The following is a 26,479-nucleotide window of genomic DNA, read 5'->3' on the forward strand; positions in this document are numbered from 1 at the left end:
TATTATATTCGTTCATCCCCCCTCCCCTCTTCCACAGTCCAAAGACCCCCCCCTCGACGACCAGAGAGGAGCAACAGGTGGAGGATATCGGACTCTCTTTGGTTCGAGGAAATTGTGGTGTACCTGATGCGCCGGATTGCTTGGCGTATACCTCGCAGGGGAATGGCGCCTGCAGCAGGAATACTGTGGCGGACAATTGGTCGACTGCGGCTGAACTGTTGAATCGGCATCTGAGACCTCGGACATCTGCGTCTCATTTCTGAACCCACGCCGGGCATGTTGGCATAGACCAGAGGTGTCACAGCAGGCTGCTTTGGCAATCGAGTAGGAGGATCCAGGACAGGTTTCTTCCGAGGAATCTCACTAGGGACCAACCTTCGTGCGCGAAGATGATCCAAATGTCTCGTTAGTTGCACCTGGACACGAACATGGTAAGAGACTGGTCCTGTTTGACAGATGACAATCCCAAAGAGCCAACTAACACCGTTGTTGAAGTGATGAACGAACACCACATTGTCAGGTGCAAAGTGTTGAAGAGGTCAACGTCAAACCAAGCAATGCTCTTGCACCTCTGGCTACAGCACACCTTCGCGCTGGTGCCTGGGAGAATCACACAGTTGTGTACGAAGCCTATGACCCATTAGCGACTCAGCAGAAGCCACCCCAGTTACTGCATGTGGAGCAGTTCTGTATAAATTGGTAAGAATCAATGTGGGCATGCCAAATTTCCTTAGTTTCCTGAGGAAGTATAGATCCTGTAGTAGTGTTCTTGGTCAGAGTGGGCATCCATCAGGATGAGAAAAATTAAACCCAGGAATGGACTAGCGAATTGTATAGGAGCCCAAGGGTGGACGGAGCACTCCAAAGGGTGCCGCCGCCGCAAGAGCTTCTGGTGCTCTCGACTGGTGGAGCACTGTTAAGCCAACGTCTATATCTGTGTCCAAACCTGGCTGCTAGACATAACTTATCGGCAGCATCTTAATTTTGGACACTTCGGGGGGCCCATTGTGAAGGTCGTTCAGCAAGACTGCCTGGCTCTTCGCCGAAACAACAACCCTCGTGCCCCACATGAGGATCCTGCTTTCTATGGTCAGCTCCATGAACTTCGAGGAGAAAGCCTTCAACTTCCCTGGTAGCTGTCGATGCTGCTCATCGTACAGCAATAGATGTTCCACCTTGGCAAGGACAGTGTTGGTTTGCGTCCAGCCAGTTTGATGGCTCTCGCTGGCTCGATGGCCAGGTGCAGACTATCCTGGTCCACCCAATATCCCAAACAGATGTTGACTTTTGCATGAAACACTTCATTCGGCGCAGGCAGAGCCCATACTCGGAAACGCGCTTCAACACCGCTTCAAGGTTGTGTAACTGCTCCTGGTCCATGGTGCCCATGACTAGTACGTCATCTTAGTCAACCATAATGCACGGTAATCCGCGCAGGATGTTCTCCATGACTCGTTGGAAGACTGCGCACGCTGAGGATATTCTGAATAGTGGTCGGGTGTACTCGTTACAGACCTTTGTGTCTATTGATCGTGATGTACCTCTGTGAGGACTTATCGAGCTGCAGCTGTTGACAAGTGTTGTTCATGTCCAATTTTGTAAATGTGCAGCCACCTGCCAATATAGCATAAAGATCCTTGATGCAGAGTGAAGGATAACAGTCTAACCAGAAAGCCATGTTCACTGTCAATTCATAGGGTGCGATCTTCCGGCCTCGTTGTGCTTTCTCTCAAGTGAAACGAGGCCGGTGAATAGCGGGAGAGGCCAAAAATGAGAACCATTGGGCACTTCAGGGGGCCCGTTGTGAAGGTCCTTCAGCAAGACTGCCTGACCGCCAAACCGTTTACGATGCCACTAGCCTCCTCCCGTAGGCGAAATTGGGATCTCGCCGTAGCAAGGAGAGAAACCAATTATCAGGAGCCACCCTATGTCCAGTAGCCTCCTGTCATTCAGCAGCCTCCCGTGCAAGTGCTCAGGCTGGCGCCGATTAGTACCCCTTTTGACAAACCTGAATCTGGCGAAGGGCTTCTGTGGGGAGCTGAGGAGGGAAGTAGCCATCTTTGCTCGCAGACAAAGAGCCGAGGGGTGCTGGGCTTGCCTTCCCAGTGCTTGGTGGGGGAGTGGAGGACTCTTGGCTGGGGGTGCGGGACTCTTCGCAAGAGTGGGCCGCCATAGGAGAGTGGGGGGCTGCTCCCGGCACCACCATGCCAACCTCTGGTTCGTTTCCCGTTCCGGGTGCAACCTCGTTAAGTGGATCAATTAACGTTGAATTGCGCTGCTGGCCTCGCTGAGCCAATTCCCACTCACTATCAGACTTCAAAATATTTCTGGAGAACCGCGCCATTAGTCTCCGCAGAGGCGGACATTCTTGTCCGGCTTAATGATGGGGACTACTGGCGCCGCCCAATCGGCGAACTGCACAGATCTAATGGTGTCCAGATCTCCAAGCGATGAAGTTCGGTCTCTACTTTCTCCACAAAAGCTTGGGAACCGTGCGAGCATGAAAATATCATGACTGGGCCTCTGGGTCCACCTGGATCTTGGCCACGGCCTCTTTAATTGTACCCAAACCAGGCTGGAAAACCTGTGGGAACTTGCTCGGTACTGTACACCGACTGCCAGATCCCACTTGGAGTGTGTGCCCCGCAGGCCATCAACAGTTTGACCATCTGGAGCTTGTTCCCTGTGATGTTGTTGGCCCAGAGGAAGAAACACATCCTTTGTGGACTGGCTCCAGTCTTCAGTACAGGAGTCAAATGTATCTTTGGCATGGCCAATTCACCTACCCTGCATATCTTTCGGTTGTGGGGTGAGAGCCATGCAAACACTGGGAGAATTTGCAAGCTCCGCACGGACAGTGACCTGGTCTGGGATCGAACCTGGGTCCTCAGCGCTATGAGGCAGTAGTGCTAACCACTGTGCCACCATGCCGCCCTGATCCTACCATTCATTGCGTATTCCCTTGCCTTGTTAGTCCTTCAAAATGCATCAACTCTCACTTTTCAACCCTGTAATAAAGCTTTCCTCCTCATTATTTACCACACCACCAATTTTAATCTCTCCCATATTCACATCTAGATCATTAATGTGCGCTACAAACAGCAAGGGACCCAGCACCTATCCCTACGGCACACCACTTGACACAGGCTTCCAGTCACAAAAACAACCGTTGACCAAAAACCATCTGCTTCCTGCAACTAAGCAAATTTTAGATCCAATTTGCCAAATTGTCCTAGATCCCATGGGCCCTTAGCTTCATGATCAGTCTCCCATGTGGGACCTTGTCAAAAGCCTTATTCAAGTCCATGTAGAGTACATCATCTGCATTGCCCACATCTGTACACCTGGTCGTCACCTCAAAATTCACTTTTCTTAGACTTAACTCCCCCTGCAGCCGACATCAGTGTTCCGCTCCAACCAGATGGTGCCATCTTTACTCAGTCTTACACTTATTTGAGGTGAACATTTACAAGCTTACTCAATCGCCCACAATTTCAATAACTATCTCATTTATATATGCTCAAGTGAAACCCCAATTTAATACGTGTAATATACAATGAACAATGGCAGCTAGGGTGTGCCTTTATATTCAGGAGCTATAATAATGGGTCAGGAAATAATGCAGACTGATCCTAACTAGTGATATTTATAACTGCTATCGGTTAGCACAACCGCCTGGTTAGCACAACCGCCTCACGGCGCTGAGGTCCCAGGTTCGATCCCGGCTCTGGGTCACTGTCCGTGTGGAGTTTGCACATTCTCCCCGTGTCTGCGTGGGTTTCACCCCCACAACCCAAAAATGTGCAGAGTAGGTGGATTGGCCACGCTAAATTGCCCCTTAATTGGAAAAAATAATTGGGTAATCTAAATTAAAAAATAAATAAATAAATAACTGCTATCTACTGATTATGTTGTACAATATACAGTTTGTGAAGGTAAGTACCAAGCTTGTTCTGGAAAATAAGCAGCAGATTTGATGAAAACCCACAGGTTTGCATCTTTTTAGTTCATACTGTATACAACTGTGCTGTTTGCTCTTGAACACATATGTAATCCTGTGATTTGAATTGCAGTGCTTCACTGCCATCTATTGGATGGTATATTACACTACAAAGATTGATGTACCAAATTAGTTGACAAGTACACTTTGACATTAAAAAAGTGTTTGAAATCCCTTTCTTCCAGCTTGTTTTCCAGCCAGTGTTAGGCAGCACAATTTGTAGCAAGAAATAATGGCCAAATCATTTTAAAACACTAGTAATGGAAGAATAGCAAATTATTTATTTTTTTGATTGGGAATACCAAGCTTAAACTACCCCAGCAAACAGAAAAATCACCAAATCTTGGTCGTGAGTCCATTATGAACAAATATGAGTCATTAACATGTTTCTGCTTTCACACCGCTGTTATCATATGAAAATGATGCAAGGGATTGTCACCACCAGGCACCCTTCTTTTTGTTGTCGACTGCATATGAAGAAGCAGGAACAGACAGTGAGAAATCTGTGGATGTGAAACAAAAACAGAAAATCCCAGAAACACTCGGCAGACCGTGCATCCTCTTTGGCGAGAACAGATGAGAGAAGGCATTTGATATCCGTGCAGGCTCACCTATTCTTTCTAAAGATGCTGCCTGACCTGTTGAGCGTTTGTAGCATTTCTGTCTGTTTCATAAGTTGGAGCATTTGCAGTTTTGAATCCCAGGCAAATTTCATTTCAAAAGAGAATTCTACAGATGCTGAAAACATGAGATGAAATGCTGGGAGTACTCAGCAGGTCAGACAGTATTTGCGGAGAGAGAAAGTCAGATAAAGTCTCAGATTAATAACGTTCGCTCAGAAATGGAAAAAGGTAGATATGTAATGGGTTTTAAGCAAGTACAGGGAAGGGGAAGAACAACAAAAGCAAAAGTCTAATTGAGTGCGTTATAGGAGGGATTAAATGACAAAAGTGATGATGGTAGTACACAAAAGGGGATAGTAATGGAGCAACTAAACAATAGACGAGTCGAGAGAAGGTATAAATGGCATTACACGAATCAGTAACAGCTGGTGTCTGGATAAAACGTAAGGAAAGGCTATGATTTTAAATTGTTGAACTCTGACGTTGAGTCAAGAAGGCATTAAAGTGCCCAGTTGAAAAATGAGGTTCTGCTCCATGACTTTCATTGGAACAACGAGGGGGGCCAAGGTCCGAGAGGAAGGGAATTAAAATGACAAACTCAAGGGCCATACTTATACGCTAAAGGTGTCCCACATAGCAATAATCAAATCTGCGTTTGTAGAGGAGACTGTGTCGTGAGCAGCATAAACCATATCCTAAATTGAAAGAAGTAAACTTAAATGGCTCTTTCACCTGGAAGAAGTGCTTGGGCCGTGGTTGGAAAGGGGGGCAATAAAAGGCCATGTCCTTGCATGGGAAGGGGAGGAGATGATGTGGTGATTGACTACTGGGCTAGGATGTTGCGGAGGCAACGGTCCCTTTGAAATGCTAAAAGGGAAGGGGAAACATGTGTTTGGCAGTAGCAACCCACCAGAGGAGAAACTATGGAGGATGACCATTCAAGTGTGGAAGATGAGGATAAAAGAGACCCATTGTGGTTCTATGTCCGCAAAGAACACGTGAGGACAGAAGTGTGGAAATGAGACTTGTGTGGTATTTTGAAAGGCTAGGCGTGCAGACCACAAAGGTCCAAACAAAACAAGAGCTTTATTGGAAAGGTGTCTTCTCTCCAGGCTGTTAAGATAGACTGACCAATAGCATGCCCAAATTGTTGATGATGTCATCAATATGTCACGTGATCAAACTAGTTCCAACTAGGAACAAACATGAATACACAAGACTTTCCTCCCTTTTATATCAGAGGTTCCTGCAATGAAACACAGTAAAATGTTAATGATCAAAATTTACAATATGAATAATTAATAAAAATAACAGTTAGGCGTTTCAGAGGACATTGATTCCTGTGTGGTTGTCGGTGAACAATATATCTTGTTTTAGGCAACTTCTGCAAATTAAACGTTGTGCAGAACTGATGTTTAGCCATGAGAAATGCTGGAAAACCTGGAGTTATATTTTGTATTCCTGTCGTTTAGTCGTTTTGACAGTGAACCTTGCTCACGAGTTGCTTTCAAAGAATGCTTCATTGTTTGAACAAATCTTTCAACCAGCCCATCTGTGGCAGCGTGATAAGGAGTGAATTGGATGTGTTGGATTCCGTTCTTAATTAGATCATTTGTAAATTCTTGTGAAATGAACCGTGGCCCATTGTTGCTAACAAGTTGTTCAGGCAAACCACATCTTGCAAAAATCTCACCCAGTCTTTCTATTATGTTCTCCGAGGATGACTTCAGCCCATTTTGAGTGTGCGTCCATTGCAATGAAAAACATTTGTCCTTTGGACCAGCATAATCTATATGAGCTCTCTGGCTTGGCCATTCTGGTCATTCCAGTGGGTGTAATGGCGTTTGTGGCACAAACCTAACACATACCCGCCTTCTCCTCAATTTCATTATCGAGTCCCAACTACCGAAAATAGCTTCTGGCTATCTCCGTACTATCCCAGTAGTGGGCCGGTTGAGCCCAGGCGGCTGGACAGCTGGTTTGTGATGCAGAATGAGGCTAACAGCACGGGTTCAATTCCCGGACCGTCTGAGGTTTTTCATGAAGGCTCCGCTTTCTCAACCTTGCCCCTCGCCTGAGTTGTGATGATCCTCAGGTCAAATAACCACCAGTCAGCTCTTCCCCTCAAAAGGGAAAGCAGCGTATAGTCATCAGAAACTTTACTATCCCACAATAACCTTTGTGAAGTTGGCTTAGGACACGTTTCCTCAACAATGGCAGAATGATGACCCTTCATTCCCCAGAGGAGAGAACCAGGACGAGTGGATAGTTTGAGTCATCAAGGAACATATACCTTCAACTCCGGGTTTGCCCCCATGCTCTTGCCACGAAGAACCATTTCCATAACATCTGACAGTAGTGGATCCTGCTATACCTCTTAACTTGCCCTGTTGTTACAGAAGCTATCAACTTTTTTGAAATAGAAAATATTGTCACTGAAGCTATTCATTGAAGATTTGTTTGGTAAAGGTAATCTAGAGAGGCCATCAGTGTTACCATGGAGATTTGATTTACGATATTTTATTGTGCATGTAAGCGCTGACAACAGCAAAGCCCATCTCTGCATCCGGCTTGCTGTTAGAGATGGAATATCACTGTGTGGCCCCAGTATTGTTGTCGATGATCTGTCAGTAAAGTAAATTTTCCATCCATTCAGATAGGTTAAAACGCTTGATCCTAAAGATGATGCCTCGGGCTTCCTTCTCTATCTGTGCATAGTTCATTTCTGCTTTGTTCAAGGATCTTGATGCAAACGCTATTGGCTTCTCTTCACCATTGGGCATCCCCACAAGGTGATGCACCACAACCAGCTGCAAGGATAACTTTGGATCAAAGTGGGTCAGGTCTTCTAAATTTGGTAGCGCCTCTTCAGCTTGTTTTGACATGATAAGTTGTGGAAAGACTTGAGAATAGTTGCTAGATTAGGGAGATTTTTTAAGCATCGTTCCAGAATAGTTTACTAAGCCCCAAAATGATCCAAGTTGATTGATGTTTTGAGGTGCAGGTGCCTCAGTTGTGGCTTTTACTTTTGAAGGAGATTTGTGCAGTCCCTTTGCATCTATGACATGCCCCAGGTATTCGGTAGAAGATTTGAAGAATTCAAATTTATCCTTCCATACTTCCTTCCATCATCTTATAGTCTCTGGAGTGTAAATTCTGAAGATGCTCTTCTTTATTCTTTCCAGTAACTAAGATATCGTCTCAGCAGTACTGTACCCTTTCTAGTCCATTTGGTCCATGGCATGTTGGAGCAACGCAGGTGTGGACGTGATGTCAAATGGAAATCTTTTACACCTGAATAGCCCTTTGTGTGTCACGATTGTGAAATATTTTTGTGAATCTGGATGCATATTTATCTGGAGATAAGCTTGAGGAGGTCAACTTTACTGAAATGCTGGCCTCCAGACAACCCAGCAAATAAATCATCAATTAAAGCCAGAGGGTTCTGCTCTGCACACAGTATCGGATTGATAGTGACTTTAAAATCACCACATGTGTACCAAACCATCTTTCTTCTTCGGTACTATCGGCGTGACCCAATCACTTACATTGAGTGGCTCGAGGACACTTGCCTTGACCAGCCTCTCGATTCCTGCTTTGATCTTAGACCTGATGACGTACGGCACTGATGTAAATCATGCTTGATTTTTGTCCTTGATCTTTATCTTAACTGAGATCTCTTTCGTGCTTCCGAGCTCTCCATTAAAGACAAGCGACATGGTCCTTTAAAATCTCTGGTAGACCTGTTTCGGACTCCTAATGAGGTTCACCTCGGCTCAGTTTCGCTTGATTCTCTCCAGCCAGGTTCTTCCCCGTTGTGGCTGAATAGTTGCCATTGAAAACATGCAGGGACGAGTCTGTCCATTTAGCTGCACATTTGCATAGATAATGGCCCCTCGGCAGAACCACTTCTCCGGTATAGATTCTGGGTATTATCTTTGAGGGTTTCAAGGCGATATGTCATAGTTTCTGTGATAACCAGTTTTTGGGACCCATGCAATGGCTGTGCCAGTGTCTACCTCTATTTTCACTGGTTGTTCAGTAAAGGAGTGACCCAGTAACGGTTTGTTGCATCCCCAATATTCCAGACAGTTTGTCACCTGACTGTGTCTCTGGTGCCTTTTCTCACCCTCTTTGTATTCCGTGGATACGCTTCCCTCTATTTGATTTTTTACTTGACTTATTCGGTTCTTGCTTTTTATAATTTGAAATGCACAATTCTTGCATTTTGAATCTCTACTCGAGCAATCAGTTGCTGTGTGTCAGTGTTTGAATACGGATGACTATTTTGAACCTATGTCTTTGTTTGGGTCTCAGCTGACATTGCATGGATTTTAATGCTCGAGCTTAATTGTTGTGCTTCCTTAGTAGCTAGTTCCATAGAGATTGCGACTTCGAAAGCCTTTTTTAGGTCTAAGTTTCTCTTTGTTAACAGTCTTTTCTGGATAGCTTCGCTTTTTAACACACATGCAAGTCTATCTCTCATAGTGTCATTCAAAACATCTCTAAATTCACAGTATTCAGCTAATTTCTTCAAAGGAGCTACAAACTGTGTGATTGATTCATCATCATGTTGGTTACCGTTGTGGAATCTGAACCTCTCAGTGATGACCAAGAGTTTAGGTGGGAAATGGCCCTACAGTGCTCAGGTATGTCCTCCGGAACAAAGTATTTGTATCTTTTAGTGTATGAGCTCTCCAACGCTCGGTGCTTTCGTCATGGTGCCAAATACTTCTGACATTTTACAAATGTGCCACAACGTTTTTCGCATAACCTCACTTTTTTTCCTTCCAAACAAGGGAAACCTGAAGGTAGCCTGTTCCTTTCCGAGTTTTGCAAAGGGTGTTGCAAAACTCTCCATTTATTGCTGCAGGGTATTTGTTACTTTGCTTGCTACTCACAGTAGAGGGAACACTGTTCCAGAACTTTCTAGACAGATCACGTGGCAACCTTCTTTTGGTGCTCTTTTCACAGAAATCATTGTTTAAATTTGGTTCCTTTGATGGTTGCTGCTATTATTTGGCACCCTTCTGTTGCCATGTTTAGCGTAGCAATGCTTTTGTCATCCATTTCTGGATGGCTGCAACGTGGATCAACTATTTTTCTTACTTCACCGGATTTCTGCAGTTTGTTTTCCAGTTGTTTGCAGTGTCGATCAACCACCTCGTCGCCAGTTTCTTTGTGGTATTTGTAAAGGATAGGCTTGCAGACCATGGAGGTACAAGCAAACAAGAGCTTTATTGGAAAGGCGTATTCTCTCCAGGCTGCTAGACTAGACTGATTGTTAGCTCACTCCCAACCAAGCTGTTGATGATGTCACCAATAAGTCACGTATTCAAAAGAGTACCCAATTATTTTTTTTCCAATTAAGGGGCAATTTAGCGTGGCCAATCCACCTACCCTGCACATCTTTGGGTTGTGGGGGCAAACCCACGCAGATACAGGGAGAATGTGCAAACAGTGACCCAGGGCTGGGATTCGAACCGGGGTCCTCAGCACAGTAGTCCCAGTGCTAACCACTGCGCCACCGTGCCGCCCTCTCTTGATCAAACTATTGGGTCCTCACTGTCCACAGGGATAGTGCCAGAGGACTGGAGAATGGCGAATGTTGTTCCTCTGTTCAAGAAAGGGAATAGGAATGACCCTGGTAATTATAGGCCGGTTAGTCTTTCTTCGGTGGTCGGTAAGTTAATGGAAAAAGTCCTGAAGGATAGGATTTATGACCATTTGGAAAGATGCAGCTTAAGTCAATACGGATTTGTGAAGGGTAAGTCTTGCCTCACAAATTTTTGTAACTAAGTGTGTAGATGAAGGTAGAGCAGTTGATGTCGTATACATGGATTTTAATAAGGCGTTTGATAATGTTCCCCATGGTCGGCTCATGAAGAAATAAGGAGGTGTGGGATAGAGGGAAATTTGGCCAATTGGATAAGTAACTGGCTATCACATAGAAGACAGAGGGTAGTGGTGGATTGAAAATTTTCAGACTGGAGACCAGTTACCAGCGGTGCACCACAGGGATCAGTGCTGGGTCCTCTGCTATTTGCGATTTTTATCGATGACTTGGAGGAAGGGCTGAAGGGTGGGTCAGTAAATTTGCTGATGACACCCAAGATTGGTTGTGAAATGTTATTATTGGGTAAAGACATTTAATTTATGTTTATTTTTGGCTGATACTGGCTTTTCATTATAACGCAGTTGGCTGAGGTCCCCTTTCGATTTAATTAGTTTATTTTTATTTCCCAGTCGAGATGCATTGTATCAATTGAGAAGCTGAACCAGTCCAACCTTTCTTGGAGAGCTGTTTTCTCCCAGGAATGTAAGGACCATTCTTGAGACTAGGTTTATGATTTGAGGAACACAAACGTGGTAAAACATGAAGTCACTGGACACTCGGTCACTTGTGTTCATTGCCAATCATGCAATTTACAGCCTTTATTATGTTGCTTAGTAGTGATTTTTTGTGGCTAGCTTTATTTGAAGGCAGACTGGTTCAGGGCAGGAACCCTTTTCCTGCAGGTCAGAGTGTGAAAGGAAAGTCCAAAGATGTGCGGGTTAGGTGGATTGGCCATGCTAAATTGCCCGTAGTGTCCTAAAAAGTAAGGTTAAAGGGGGGGGGGGGGTTGTTGGGTTATGGGTATAGGGTAGATACGTGGGTTTGAGTAGGGTGATCATTGCTCGGCACAACATCGAGGGCCGAAGGGCCTGTTCTGTGCTGTACTGTTCTATGTTCTATTGGTGGAGTAGTGGATGAGGTGGAGGGCTTTTGTAGGCTGCAAAGAGACATTGATAGGATGCAGAGCTGGGCCGAAAAATGGCAGATGGAGTTAACCCTGATAAATGCAAGGTGATTAATTTTGGTAGAAAAAAATTGAATGCAGATTACTGGGTCATTGGCGGGGCTTTGAGGAATGTGGAGGAACAGAGAGATCTTGGGGTTCATGTCCACAGATCTCTGAAGGTTGCCACTCAAGTTGATAGAGCCATGAAGAAGGCCTATAGTGTGTCAGCGTTTATTAACAGGGGGCTTGAGTTTAAGAGCCGCGGAGTTATGCTGCAATTGTACATGACCCTGGTGAGACCACATTTGGAGTATTGTGTTCAGCTCTGGTCACCTCACTACAGGAAGGATGTGGAAACATTGGAAAGGGTGCAAAGGAGATTTACCAGGATGCTGCCTGGTTTGCAGGATAGTGTTTTTGAAAACTCACCACTATTCTTAGAATTCCCCCTATACAAAAAAGGGCTAATATTCTAAATGGTGAACAGGGATTCTCACTCCCTGACTCTGATGCAGGCTTCGGTGGGTGCTATTCAGGTCAAACTATATTTTCAAGTTATTCCCCCAGTATAACCTATACCTTCACCGAAGATTTTATCTACTTACCACTTAGTAGCATCGATGTCCTGGGTCCTGCATTGCTAAGTAAGTAACGTAGACTTTAGGAAAAAAACACTTTTTCAGGTTACGTTAAGCTATTTTATTATTATATTTTTTCTTTTAAAAGCTGCAAACACTTTCTTTACAGAAAGGTAAAAAGATCTTTATTCTGGATCCTGCTGGTTGGTTGTAGGGACCTTCAGGCCCACCTTGACACTCAATCTTTAAATTCTGGTCATTTTGGGATGTATTCGCTGGTTAGTTCTGTTGCTGTGTCTTGTTGATCCATTTACTGAGCTATAAGAGCTAACTCTGCTAGCTATCTCTAAGCTAACTCTGACTCCTGTTTAAATTCTAGTCTTCCTTAGATGTATAACTGTTTAAACTCGGCTGCTTGCCTTTTCTTTCCCATGACCGAGCTCTCTCTCTCTCTCTCTCTCTCTCTCTCTCTCTCTCTGAGTTCTCCTCCCCATCTCTCCTGTTGCTGTTTCTTTTTCTGTTGCTGCTCTCTGGGTTTATATTCTCTTTCTAACAATTATTAAGTTTTTAGAGCCTTATTGTAAATTAACTTATTTCCCTTTGATTGTTAAAAAGTATATTTGATGTAATCATTCTAATACAACTAATTATTCAATTTGGGCATAAAGTCACGTCTCAGATCTGATTACATTATCCTTTGTGATGTTCAAAGTTCCTTTGGTTTCAATAGGTGTTACTTTTAATTTCTGTCTTTCGAATAATTTAATTTTATAATTGTCCCCAGCTCATAACTTTGCCTTTGATTTTGACTTTAAATTATGTCTCTCTTAGACAGGTCGTCTCCAATTTTCTTTTAATTGACTTGATGTTCGCAGAATTTTACACTTAGAATTGACACCAAATTCGACTGAGCTGTATGCTAAAATTTAACTTGGTTATGACTTGAAAGACCTGCCTGCTTTAAACATTCGTCACTTAATTCAATTGAAACTCTCATCCATGCCTTTCCAGATGCTTCCTGAGATAGTTACTTTCAATCAAGGTGTGAGCCATTGTTTTAGCTTACCACCAGGATCCTGTGTGTTTGATAAGCCTGCTTGTGAGAAATAATCTGCATTTTATAATCCTGCTCTTTGCAGCTGCTATTAACCTTTTGTGGGATCTTTCCCTGTATCCTCTCAGACCAGATATTGCCAGACTTCCATGTTTCAAATGACACATTTTTCTGTATTTTCAAGAACAATAGGTTTTATGAGGAAAGGTTGAGGGAGCTCGGGCTTTTCTCTTTGGAGAGGAGGAGGATGAGAGGCGACTTAATAGAGGTTTATAAGATGATGAGGGGGATAGATAGAGTGGACGTTCAGAGACTATTTCCTCGGGTGGATGTAGCTCGTTACAAGGGGGCATAACTATAAGGTTCAGGGTGGGAGATATAGGAGGGATGTCCGAGATAGATTTTTTACTCAGAGAGTGGTTAGGGTGTGGAATGGACTGCCTGCTGTGATAGTGGAGTCGGACACTTTAGGAACTTTCAAGCGGTTATTGGATAGGCACATGGAGCACACCAGAATGACAGTGAGTGGGATAGCTTAATCTTGGTTTTGGACATTGCTCGGCACAACATCGAGGGCCGAAGGGCCTGTTCTGTGCTGTACTGTTCTATTATATATATCTATTAAAGTAACCTATGAATACACAACAGCTTACAGGGTAGTGGGCCATGTTACTTTTCTATTCATAAGTTATAATAATGGATTATTCTCCACTATCTTTTGTGCATTTATCCAAAATAAGCCCTGTTGCCCAGAAAGTAAACTTAATTAATGTCCAAATATGTGGGATTGCTCCATTATTAACAGTTTAATCATTTTCGGGTTTCCATTTCGAAACTTAGCAAAGAGAGGGCACTGCGATTTGAACCTCGCTATTTTAAAATCCGAAGAAATGAATACATTTATTTCTTGTCACCATTCGTGTTCTCGTTAAGCTGCGTGCAAGCAACCCGCCAGGAAGCACAATAAATGGAAACATTGGTTACCACTTGGTATTACCTTTCCTGAAATCGCAGTGTCAATACAATACACTTTTGGGGCAGGAGGCAAGGACTGGATTGTGCTACAATAAGAAATTGCAGCTTCAGATTCCCACCAGCAAGAGCCTAGCTAATCTGTGTGTCATGGGCTGTGGGAGGGATGGTGCGGGCTCTGCTGCGGGGTGCGAGTGAGTATCTATATTTGCTTAGAATTTTTTCCCCTCTGTGCTTCAGATTCCATTGCATTTGGTTTCTTTGCAAACATTTAATTTGGGAAATATTTGCAGAGATGGACAGAGGGCACAGCATCGCCTAGTACATTACTTTAGAGTGCAACAATATGATGCAATCACCCGAATCTCGATGTACCACAGTTTTGAAATATTTGCTAGTTCTTTTTGAAAATTTATGACTTAATGTTGCTTATTTTGAAGAGCGAGATATGTTCATAACCCAGTAGTACTGGTACTACCAACATTTTAAAGGTTTTATTAAAAGCACAGGGGATATAAGCTAGCTTATATAGAGATAAACCTAAATGTTTCTCTCTCTATAGATGCTGCCTGACCCGAGTATTATGCCAGCATTTCTTTTTTTAAATTTAGCTTTCCGGTTGCAGTATTTTGCTTTGGTAAGCTAGTTCGACAGTGCTAGGAGGCACAATTTGATAATTAATGATTTAAAAAAATTATATATATTAAAAATGAAAATATCTTCAATTGAGAAATATGAATAAGTTTTGGTGTTTCATTTAAATCAAAAATTTGGTTTCTTCATGTGGAACAAATTGGTCTTGCAATTATTGCGATAGAAACATCTGCTAGTTCATTTTATCGAGACGGGGAACTTATTATTTTGTGTGATGCCTCACCCTACGGTTTTGGGGCAGTACTTGTCAGTTGATGGAGGACGGGTCTTAAAAACGCATTGGTTTTACATCTCGAATGCTGAAACAGGGGGATTCCCAGTTGGGCAAAGAAGGCCTAGCTATCGCAGTAAAAAGTACCTCTCTGTTCATTCGTTCACCATATGTGCTGACCATAAGTAGTTGATGAGCCTTTTCAGCGAGTTAAAATGTATTCCTTCCAAGGCCTCAGCGAGAATACAGCACTGGGCGCTTACATTGTCAGTGTGTCAGTACAGCACCATGTACAGGGCAGGGAAGGATCAGGGCCGGCCCAAGGTACCGGCAACTCGGGCAGTCGCCCGGGGCGCCAGAGACTCGGGTCCCGCGCATGCGCAGTTGGGCCGGTGCCAACCAGCGCTTGCGCGGTGGCCGCCCTCCCCCAGGGCGGCCCCTTCCGCCCCCCCATCCGACCCCCCCTCCAACCCCCCCCTCCGTCCGCCCCCCCCTCCGTCCGCCGCCCCCCTCCGTCCGCCGCCCCCCCCTCCGTCCGCCGCCCCCCCCCTCCGTCCGCCCCCGCCCCCCCTGCCCCCGCCCCCTCGGCCCCCCCCCCCCTCGGCCTCCCCTGCCCCCCTCGGCCTCCCCCGCCCCCCCTCGACCTCGCCCCCCCCCTTAGCCTCGGCCCCGCCCCCCCCCTCGGCCTCGCTGGCACATTTGAATCGTCTCCCTTTACCGGATTTGCCAACTCGGGTGTTGTGTCCTCCCGAGACTATTTTCTTACGAGAGAGACTTGCCTAGACTTCAGTGTGTGCTGAAACAAATTAAGCCGTGGATGGACAAGGATCCTATTCTGTTGCAAGTCATAATATTTCTGATGCAAGGATGTCCACCTATCATAGAAGATGGTGGGTTGAAGATTTGTGTGAGGCGTAAAGATTTTGGTGTGCAGGATGATTGTTTGCTGTGGGGGTCGAGAGTGGTCATTCTACCCCCGGTTGTTCGCATGTAATGGATGAAATTGAAATGAAATGAAATGAAAATCGCTTATTGTCACGAGTAGGCTTCAATGAAGTTACTGTGAAAAGCCCCTAGTCGCCACATTCTGGCGCCTATTCGGGGAGGCTGGTACGGGAATTGAACCGTATTGCTGGCCTGCCTTGGTCTGCTTTAAAAGCCAGTGATTTAGCCCAGTGTGCTAAACCCGCCCTGGCTCACCCAGGTGCCTCTTGAATAAAAGATCATGCCAGGTCATATGTGTGGTGGTCTAGAACATAGAACAGTACAGCACAGAACAGGCCCTTCGGCCCTCAATGTTGTGCCGAGCCATGATCACCCTACTCAAACCCACGTATCCACCCTATACCCGTAACCCAACAACCTTACTTTTATTAGGACACTACAGGCAATTTACCATGGCCAATCCACCTAACCCGCACATCTTTAGACTGTGGGAGGAAACCGGAGCACCCGGAGGAAACCCACGCACACAGGGGGAGGACGTGCAGACTCCACACAGACAGTGACCCAGCCGGGAATCGAACCTGGGACCCTGGAGCTGTGAAGCATTGATGCTAACCACCATGCTACCCTGCTGCCCCCTAATATGGACCAAGGAGTGCAATCCTGTTCTGCATGTCAAACTAACCAGAAGATGATGCCACTAGCACCATGACACCCTTGGGAGTGTCCTGAGCATCCTTGGTTAAGAATTCATGTGGATTTTGCAGGTCCTTTCATAGGTTACATGTTTTTATCATCGTGGATGCACATTCTAAATGGTCATGAGCAACATTGCAGCTCCCAGTGCCATAGAGAAGATACACCAAGTCTTTGCAACTCAAGGGTTACTGGATTCTCTTGTTTCTGATAATGGCACAACATTTACGATCAAGTTGTTCCAAGAGTTGGGGTTGTTCTTAACTGAACTGGTCCAGTATCTTTGGAATTGAAATTCAACATTGGAAGGCAACAAATTATATCCATTTACGCCATGACTCGAAGGCAGCAAAAGTTCCAGATAACACAATAGAAGGAAATGCAGCTGTGGGAATTCAACAAGAAATGGTTCCTGTTGTACCAGGACTTCCAGTGGACTCTACTTCAGGAGAGGGGCACGCGTGCATAGGTACTCGACCTACTCCTGAGCCCACAAGTTAGTTGAATTAAGTCCAGCATCACCAGAGTTGATGCGTCACCAGTGGTATTACGCAGATTACAGCATGGTCACAAAGCCCCTGAAAGTCTAATGTATAATTAAGGCATTAGTTTCATTGTATTTCTGTCTTTAAGGGGGATTAAAATATAAGGGGCAGAAGTATTTTAGAGTATTATTATTATACATCTTATTTAAATTCATTGCTGATGAAGTGCTGTTAGTTGTTGTTACCTGTGTATATTCGTATTTAACTGTTGTTAGTTCTGATTATTTTCAGTAAGAAGTCTTACAACACCAGGTTAAAGTCCAACATGTTTGTTTCAAACACTAGCTTTCGGAGCACCACTCCTTCCTCAGGTGAAGGAGCAGTGCTCCGAAAGCTAGTGTTTGAAACAAACCTGTTGGACTTTAACCTGGTGTTTTAAGACTTCTTACTGTGCTCACCCCAGTCCAACGCTGGCATCTCCACATCCTGATTATTTTCAGTTTGTTATTTCGATGTTTAAACCACCTGCTCCTGTTTTTAAGTCCATACTGTATTTTAAACTTTGTTATTTTTATATATTAAAGAAGATTAATATATTAAATATATTAATATTTATATATTAAAGGGCTACGGGGAGAATGCTGGTAGGTGGAGTTGAAATGCCCATCAGCCATGATTGAATGGCGGAGTGGACTCGATGGGCCGAATGGCCTTACTTCCACTCCTATGTCTTATGGTCTTAAGATTAGCATCTGTTTTGGCTGCCTTGGTCAGGTTATCATAGTTATGTAGTATTTTGTAATCAGTCTTTATCTATCAAAGTGACATTTCATTATTGCTGATTGAAATCGGGGACTTCCCTGTAGAATTATTGACAGTATGAATGTCTTGGGCATCTGCAGGTCTTTGTTATGGACTGATTAACTCTGTTCTTTTACATTGCTGATCTGGTTTAGTACACCTGATTTTGTTGACTTATTTGCTGAACAAAACCATTTTCTTTTGAGGGAAAGGCTATTCTAAAACTGTTTTAGACAGGGATTGCTGCAATTTATAATCAGGCTGCCATTTGGGATGAGCAGATATATACACTAAATACAGAAAATAACCTCAAATGTTGATATTCTGCCAGTCCTCCACAAGAGTGACTCATCCTGATCACATTAAATTTCAGGTACATTTTTAAAATCTTTAATCCCACATTAATGCTCCTCGTTCTAGACATCATAACTAACAGACATTTTAAATCTACCCTGTGCCTCTTTTCATGTATTTTAATATCCCTCCCTGTTCTGTAATCTCCTCTGAGATCTTTGTGCTCATCAATTCTGGCTTCATGTTATTGTCAATTTTCTTTGCGACACCATTGATGGTCATGCCCTCTGCTGCCAGCCTTAATTTCTGGAAAATCCTCCCTAAAACCCCCCCCCCCCCCCCCCGTTCGCTACCTCGCCTCCTTTCAGCCACACCTTACTTAAAACCTACCTCCTTGACCAAATGGTCAGCTATCCTCATGCTTGTTGTGGTTCACTGTCAAGTGTCATTTCACGATGCTCCTGTGAAACACCTTGAGACATTGGTATGTTGAAGGCACTATATCAATGCATGCTTTTGTTGCTCTAATGAAAGAGACTAGACTTTCAAGTCAGTCTTCGTATTTCCTGTTCTTATACTAGGAAACATCATAGTGAATCTGTGCTCTCTCTAAAGCCTAAATATCATTGCTATGGCATGGTGCCCATTATGGCTCTAAGTAAGATATTTTTAAGATTTCATACAAATTCATTGTTATCATTTGACTTTTATGTTTTATACATGCCTCTTGAGATAAAGCTGAAAATTCCATCGGCTTGTTTCCCTAAGATTAGCAAGCTGAAGGTACCTTCAATGTTCTCTGCTCTTTCGCAACTTCCGTTCCAATTACAAAATATTGTTTCCCTCATCTACCGACATTGAATTCTATCAGTCGCGTTTTTCCAACTTCCCATGCATATAATTATAACTACCTTATATAATATAATTACCGTATATAATTTTTTGCCTAAATAAAGTTAAAACACAAATAGAATTATGGGCTGGAGCAGGTAGAAATGTTCAGATACATGCAAGTTCGAGATTTTGCCAGGAAGGAGATACAGAGCTTCCTGGAGGAACCGGCCTCCAAATTGCTGCAGGAGGTGCTGACGACAAGGGGACTGGAGAAGGGGGTAGTGTCAGCAGTGTACGGAGCTATTTTGAAAGAGGATAAGGCACCACTGGAAGGAATCAAAGCAAAGTGGGAGGAAGAGTTGGGAGAGGTTACAGAGGAGGAGGTCTGGTGTGAGGTGCTCCGGAGAGTAAATGTCTCCACCTCATGTGCGAGGTTGGGGCTGATACAGCTGAATGTGGTATACAGAGCACACCTCACTCCTTTGAAGGAGTAGAAGATGTGTGTGAACGTTGGGGGGTGGGGGGGCTACTAATCACGTTCATATGTTTTGGTCCTGTCCAAAGCTAGAGGAGTACTGGAAGGAGGTTTTTAGGCTAATTTCCAAGGTGGTGCACGTGAAACTTGACCCGGGTGCCCGTGAGGCCATATTCGGGGTGTCGGATCAGCCAGGGTTGGAAACGGGTGCGGAGGCAGATATTGCCGCCTTCGCCTCATTGATTGCCCGAAGGTGGATCCTGCTGGGATGGAGAGCAGCCTTTCCACCCTGTGCCCTGGCGTAGCGGGGGGACCTTTTGGAATACTTGACCCTTGAGAAGGTTAAGTTTGAACTGAGGGGAAGCTCGGAGGGGTTCTACACGTCATGGGCATTATTCATTATGGACTTTCAAAAACTGGATAACATCGAACATTAGTTGGGGGGTGGAGTGGGTGGGAGGGTTGGGGGAGGGGGGCTGTGTATATTAAGGGTGACTGTGGGTGATCCCTGATTCCTTTTTGTCATTTGTTTATGTAAGCATGCGGGCTGATGTTTGGGGGTTGGTGGGAGGATGGGATCGTTGTTATTGTTATGGGGATTGACATATCTGTTGCTGATTATTGTTTATTATTAGTGGGTGTAAATTCGGGAGAAAATGTGAAAAAGGAGAATAAAAATATTAAAAAAAAACAAAAATAGAATAAACAAAAATGGTCAACAGTCGGTCAGCATCAGTCGCAAGAACACAAGTCAGCTCTGACCCCGGCGGCCCCTGCTACTGCCCTGGGGGGCACCCACCCTGCGTTCCTGCCCCCCAATGGCACCCGCCCCACGCTCCATTCTCCCCAACCTTTTCCCATTCTTCTCTTCCTCTTTGCCCTTTTTTTATCAATTCCGCTCATTTCCTACAATGCTGTGCGAATGTAATTATAGTTTCAAAACATCTCTCTCTGTATTGTAACAGACATACAACTTAGTCTCCGAAGTATCATAGTGGTGTACGAATGAGTCAATGCAGTGGGGGAAAAAGTGATGTAAAGCTGGAATAAAATAATTTGGAAGAGAAGCACTTGCCATCCAGAAATACTTGATGGTATTGACTCATCCGAACAGGGATGTGCCGCTCAACCCTTCAGCCTATTCTGCCATTCAGTTTAATCATGGCGAGCCTGTCTTCATTTTGTCCTGTGGCTCTTTCACTGCTTCAGAATGTCATTTTATATGTTGACAAATTATTTTCTAAAACATGTAGACATTTACATCCCCAAAAGGTATTTAATAATAATCGTTATTAGTGCCACAAATAGGCTTACATTAACACTGCAATCAGCGCCGGCCCTAGGGTTGCTGGTGTCCCGGGCAAGCTAAACTTCGGCGCCCTTCGGGGGGGGGGGGGGGGGGGTGGTGGGGGGGGGGGGGGGGGGGGGTCGGGTTGGGGGGGGTGGGGTGGGGGGGGGGGGGTGTCTGGGGGTGGGGGGGGGGGGTCTGGGGGGGGCGGTGGGGTGGGGGAGGGGTCTGGGGGGGTGGGGGGGGTCTGGGGGGGGGGCGGGGGGCGGGGGCGGGGGGGGGGGTCTCAGGTCGGGGTCGGGGGCCGGAGTGACCTGGTATATGATCGGGACTCACCGATCGGCGGGCCGGTCTCTCTGTCGGCAGGTCTCTGACGCCGGTCACGCACTCGTTGATGGCGCCCCCTAGCACATGGCGCCCCGGGCCATGGGTTTCCTCCAGGTGCTCCGGTTTCCTCCCACAAGTCCCAAAAGACGTGCTTAGAACATAGAACATAGAACAGTACAGCACAGAACAGGCCCTTCGGCCCTCGATGTTGTGCCGAGCAATGATCACCCTACTTAAACCCACGTAACCCGTATACCCGTAACCCAACAATCCCCCCATTAACCTTACACTACGGGCAATTTAGCATGGCCAATCCACCTAACCCGCACATCTTTGGACTGTGGGAGGAAACCGGAGCACCTGGAGGAAACCCACACACACACGGGGAGGACGTGCAGACTCCGCACAGACAGTGACCCAGCCGGGAATCGAACCTGGGACCCTGGAGCTGTGAAGCTTGTTAGGTGATTTGACATTCTGAATTCTCCCTCAGTGTACCGAACAGGTGCTGGAGTGTGGCGACTAGGGGCTTTTCACAGTAACTTCATTACAGTGTTAATGTAAGCCTACTTGTGACAGTAAAGATTATTAAAAATTAAATTCTATGATTCTGAACAATTAAATCTTGGGCTCCATCTAGTGGCAGAGGTTGGCAAGTGCAGTTAGTCAGGACTTAAATTGCTCCCTGCACCACCCTCTTTTTTTCACTAGGTGGAGTTTAGTCAATTTAAAAATACTGTGATCTGAGATGAGTATTGTAATTTAAAAAAATCTTGTACATTGTATTTCTTTTATATTTAGTGATTTATTTTATTTTACAAGTTATTTCAGCTAGGAATGCCTGGTATTGCACAAATTGGGGCCTCACGGTAGCATGGTGGTTAGCATCAATGCTTCACAGCTCCAGGGTCCCAGGTTCAATTCCCGACTGGGTCACTGTCTGTGTGGAGTCTGCACGTCCTCCCCGTGTGTGCGTGGGTTTCCTCCGGGTGCTCCGGTTTCCTCCCACAGTCCAAAGATGTGCGGGTTAGGTGGATTGGCCATGCTAAATTGCCCGTAGTATAAGGTTAATGGGGGGATTGTTGGGTTACGGGTATACGGGTTACGTGGGTTTAAGTAGTGTGATCATTGCTCGGCACAACATTGAGGGCAGAAGGGCCTGTTCTGTGCTGTACTGTTCTATGTTCTATGTTCTAAATATGGTGCAGTATGTCAGCTTGTTTATTTGTTTTTCCGGGCAAAAAATGTCTGAAGGATCGTAACTCTGGCTTGAAAATTGATTCCTATGGTTACACATTATCACTTAAAGTTGTTTAGTTGAAGTCTCGATTTTCAGAAATGCATCCACAACTTAAGTACGGACCTACTGTAGCTTCATTGAATTATTTGATGAAGTAGCAAAGAAGATTAATTAAGGTATTCTGTATATACTGTGTACCATACTGTGCATAGGTCAACTTTTGGATGTTATTTGAAAGTGGAGCCTTACTAATAAGTTCGAAATTTGTGGGAGTTGAGGGGAAAATGGTAGCATGAATGCAAAATGTGTTGAGTGACAGAAAGCTAAGGGTGGATGGATTTTCTTTGGAAGTTGTTTTGCAGTGGTGTTCCTCGAGGGTTAACTTTGGTCCTACGGAATGGGGAATATTTACAACACAGAAGACGGTTTGTGTTTGCTAGCTGGAAAAGAGCTGTCCAACCTTAATCCCACTCTCCAGCTCTCGTTCTGTAAGCTTGTAGGTTATGTAACACTTCAAGGGCACATCCAATTATTTTTTAAAAAATGAAACGAGGAATTGTGCTTCTCCCACCCTTTTGGGCAGTGAATTCTAAACCCCACTGTCCTCTGGACGAAAGAAATTGTCCTCAACTCCCTTTTAACTTTTCATCCAATTACTTTACATCATAATCCCTTGCTTCATTCCCTCTCTGCTAATTGCTGTAGGTCCTTTCTATTCATTCTCTCTGGGTCCCACATAATTTTATATCCCTCCAAAGAAAACAAATCCTGCCTATCCAGTCTTTCTCCTTAGCTAAAATTCCCTACATCCTGGCAGCAGCCTCATAAATCTGTTTACCTTCTCTGGTGAAAATGCATCCTTCTTGTTATGCAGTTGGCAGAACTACGCTCAGTACTCTAGCTGTGGTCTAATTAGTGTTCCAATGAGAACTACGGAACCCCACTGCAAATGACCTGCCAGCCACAAAAGCACTGTCGACTATTACACTTTTGTTTCCTGCTACCAAGCCAATTTTAAATTCAATTTGTTAATTTCCCATGGACTATGATCTTTTGATTTTAAAAAAGTATATAAATTTAGTGTACCCAATTCTTTTTATTTCCAATTAAAGGGCATTCACCTACCCTCCACATCTTTTTGGGTTTGGGGGCTGAGACCCACGCAGCCACTGGGAGAATATGCAAACCACTCAGACAGTGACCCGGAGCCAGGATTGAACCCAGGTCTTCAGCGCCTCGAGGCAGCAGTGCTAACCACTGCACCGCCGTACTGCCCGATATTTTGATTTTTTTTGACCAGCCTGTCATGTTGGACCGTGCTAAATTTGGTGTAAAGCACATCAAATGTGCCACCTTCATCGATCCTGCTCAAAAAATGTAAACCGGCTGGACAGGACCATCCCTTGACAAATCCATGCTGACTGTCCTTAATTAATTCGGGTCTTTTGAAATGACAATCATTTCCTAAGAATATCCAATAATTTGTCCACCATCTAGGTGCAGCTGACTGTGTCATTTCTTGGTTTATCCCTTCCTCAGTTTTTAGACAACAATACAGCAATAATATTCCTCTGCCTGGAGGCAGAGAGGATTGGAAAATGACAGAACGAGCCTCTGCTATTTGTTTCCTTGCGTCTACTAGCGGCCTGGGATGCATTTCATTCAGGCCTGGTTATTTATCCACTTTCAAGGCTGTTTCCTCAGTAGTCCATTTGCTCTTTATGTATTTATAAAGCATTTTTGGGTTTTTCTTGATTTTACTTGCCAATGGTTTTAAATGCCCACTCTTTGCTAATTTCCTTTTTAATTCTTTCCCCCCCCCCCCCCCCCCGTTCTATATTCTTCGCTCTGTTGCATTGGGCTCCAACATGCGCTGCTTTTTCTAGCCCTACTTTGTATGGTCTTTGACATTCAAGGAGCTCTACATTTTTTTCTTAGTGAGAACATACTTGTTCTGAGCTCTCTCTGTCTCCTCCTTGAAAGTCTCTCACTTGTTTGACAGATTTACCTTCCGTCCACTTTTGAAAAGTCACTCCCCAATTTGAAACTTTTATTCTTGGAATATAATAAATAAAGATAGATCATAACTGCACTATCTAAATTATGATTGCGACCACTGAAATGCTTTGCCACTGATGATGGCTTTTACCTGCCCAGCTTCGTTCTCCAAAACGAAGTCCAGAACTGTTCCTCGTGTTGAGCTGGCCCAGTGTTGGATTGAAGAAAGCTATTCTGAATGCATTTTCAGAATTCTGCACCCTCCATGCCTTTTAAACAGAATTCGAGAGCGAGAGAGAGAGTTTCTTTCAGGGTCTAGAAGCTTCTGCTTCAGACAGTTGGCAGCAGAGAGGGAGAACCGCTTCCGCCATAAGGATCCAGTGCCTCCTCTGGTTCTACCAGGAAGCTCCATCTGACAGGAACCAATTGCAGTTGGTTGCCAGGCAAAATACTGTCCCAGGCCAATCGTTTGGTCGCCAGCCACCCAATTAAAATGGACTCCTCCAATCTCTTGGGTACGACAAAGTCTGAATTCTTCTGCCCAAAATACAAAACTTTATAACAGTGCACTATTTTGACACTTTTGAGTTCCTTACTTCCTCTATTCAGCTTAAAGGTATGTCTCCATTAATGATCCACGGACCAAAAATGATAAAAGGCAAAATAAAACAAATGGAAATTAAGGGAATAAGCAGGAAAGGTCCTTACAATATATAGAGATAACCTCATTGCTATCTCCCCTTAAAAAAAATTCAAACTGGACAAAGACCTAAAATAGCTGAATCTGCCTGTCTGTGACCCCGAACAAAAGAAGCTCCTCGGCAGTATTGGGGAAGCTTGCATATCGTTATCCCTGAAGAGCCACTGACAACATCCTGAGAGCTGCGCAGATCAAATTCAAAGAGAGCTCTACAAAGATTATCTGCATTTCCTTACCCAAGCTGGCCAACAGGAGATGGAACGTTTGCTAAGATGAAGGAGCCCACAACCACCTTTTCCAATACTTAATGGTTGAGACATTCGGGGACCCAGATGAGGGGTACATGTCCTTTGTCAAATATATTGTGGAGAGATGGGAATCATGTGACATGGGCCTCTGGCTTGTGGAATCAGTAATATTGTCTTACTGAAATGCACATTCTCAGCCTGGTGTTTACCATCTAACTTGCAGCCTCACTGACGAGGAGCACAGGTTGGGCACCTCACCCTATCTAGTGATTCCAAAAAAACTCGTTGGACTTTAACCTGGTGTTGTAAGACTTCTTACTTCTCCCCAGCCCAACGTCGGCATCTCCACGTCATGAATAATGAGTGTCAGCAAGTTGGTGCTAGATTCAACTTTAGCTCCAGCTGTTTGTAGATCTGACTGATTGATATAAGGCTCTGTATTAGCGTTGTTTGCTGATAATTAAACATTAAATCCAATGAAACCGAATAATTGTACATGAAAAATAGATGGCACAATCATTTTCTTTCAATTTTTAACACTTGAAAGGTTACACCAGAACTTAATAATAATAATCTTTTTATTGTCACAAGTAGGCTTACATTAACACTGCAAAGAAGTTACTGTGAAAATCCCCTGGTCGCAACATTCTGGCACCTGTTCGGGTACAGAGAGGGAGAATTCAGAATTCTCAGCTGGTACGGGAATTGAACCCGTACTGGCTATGTTCTGCGTCACAAACCAGCTGTCTGGCCCACTGAGCTAACCAGCCCCCATTTTTGAGTAGTGTATGAAAATATTTACTGGTCCTGTAATTTATGGAGGTATTGCCTGTTCAATGGTTTTGCATTTGTCTTTGTAATGTTGAAAAATATTGCTATTCTGTGTGCTTTTGTTTTGCTTAGTCCTAGGTCCGTATTGAGCTACAGGACAGGAACCTAGGTCTGAAAGGGGATGAATTGACATGTTCATTGTTTCATTTTCAGGTATGCAGTACCTCCAGAACAAGGGAAGAGGCTGGAACGACTTGCACAAGGTAATACATTAAAAACATGTTGTCATATGTTAAATTTTCAACTGGAATGTATTATTTTCACCTTATTTGAGATAATCTTAATCTTTTCTTTGGTGCAGAATTATAACTTTTGTCAGAGGTGGGTGTAGGGTGGTAGTATCCTCCTGGGCACCTTTGGCTTTTTGATAATTTTTGATTGGTAGAACTGATGCAAATTCCTTGCATTAAAGAGATGGGATTTTATTAACAAACTTTTATATT

General features: G+C 44.4%; 1 protein-coding gene across 6 annotated transcripts in view; it reads left to right on the plus strand.

The window, feature by feature from the left end:
• LOC119970159 (lysine-specific demethylase 4C-like) overlaps positions 1–26,479 on the plus strand; it is a 478,393-nt gene that overhangs the window by 101,523 nt on the left and 350,391 nt on the right. For all 6 annotated transcript variants that reach the window (XM_038804261.1, XM_038804264.1, XM_038804265.1 and 3 more), the window contains exon 6: positions 26,190–26,239. In XM_038804261.1, coding sequence (XP_038660189.1) covers positions 26,190–26,239 — 50 coding nt within the window. The remainder of the gene's footprint in view (positions 1–26,189; positions 26,240–26,479) is intronic.

This window comes from Scyliorhinus canicula, chromosome 8 (genome assembly GCF_902713615.1).
Source record: "Scyliorhinus canicula chromosome 8, sScyCan1.1, whole genome shotgun sequence".
NCBI classification, from domain to species: Eukaryota; Metazoa; Chordata; class Chondrichthyes; order Carcharhiniformes; family Scyliorhinidae; genus Scyliorhinus; species Scyliorhinus canicula.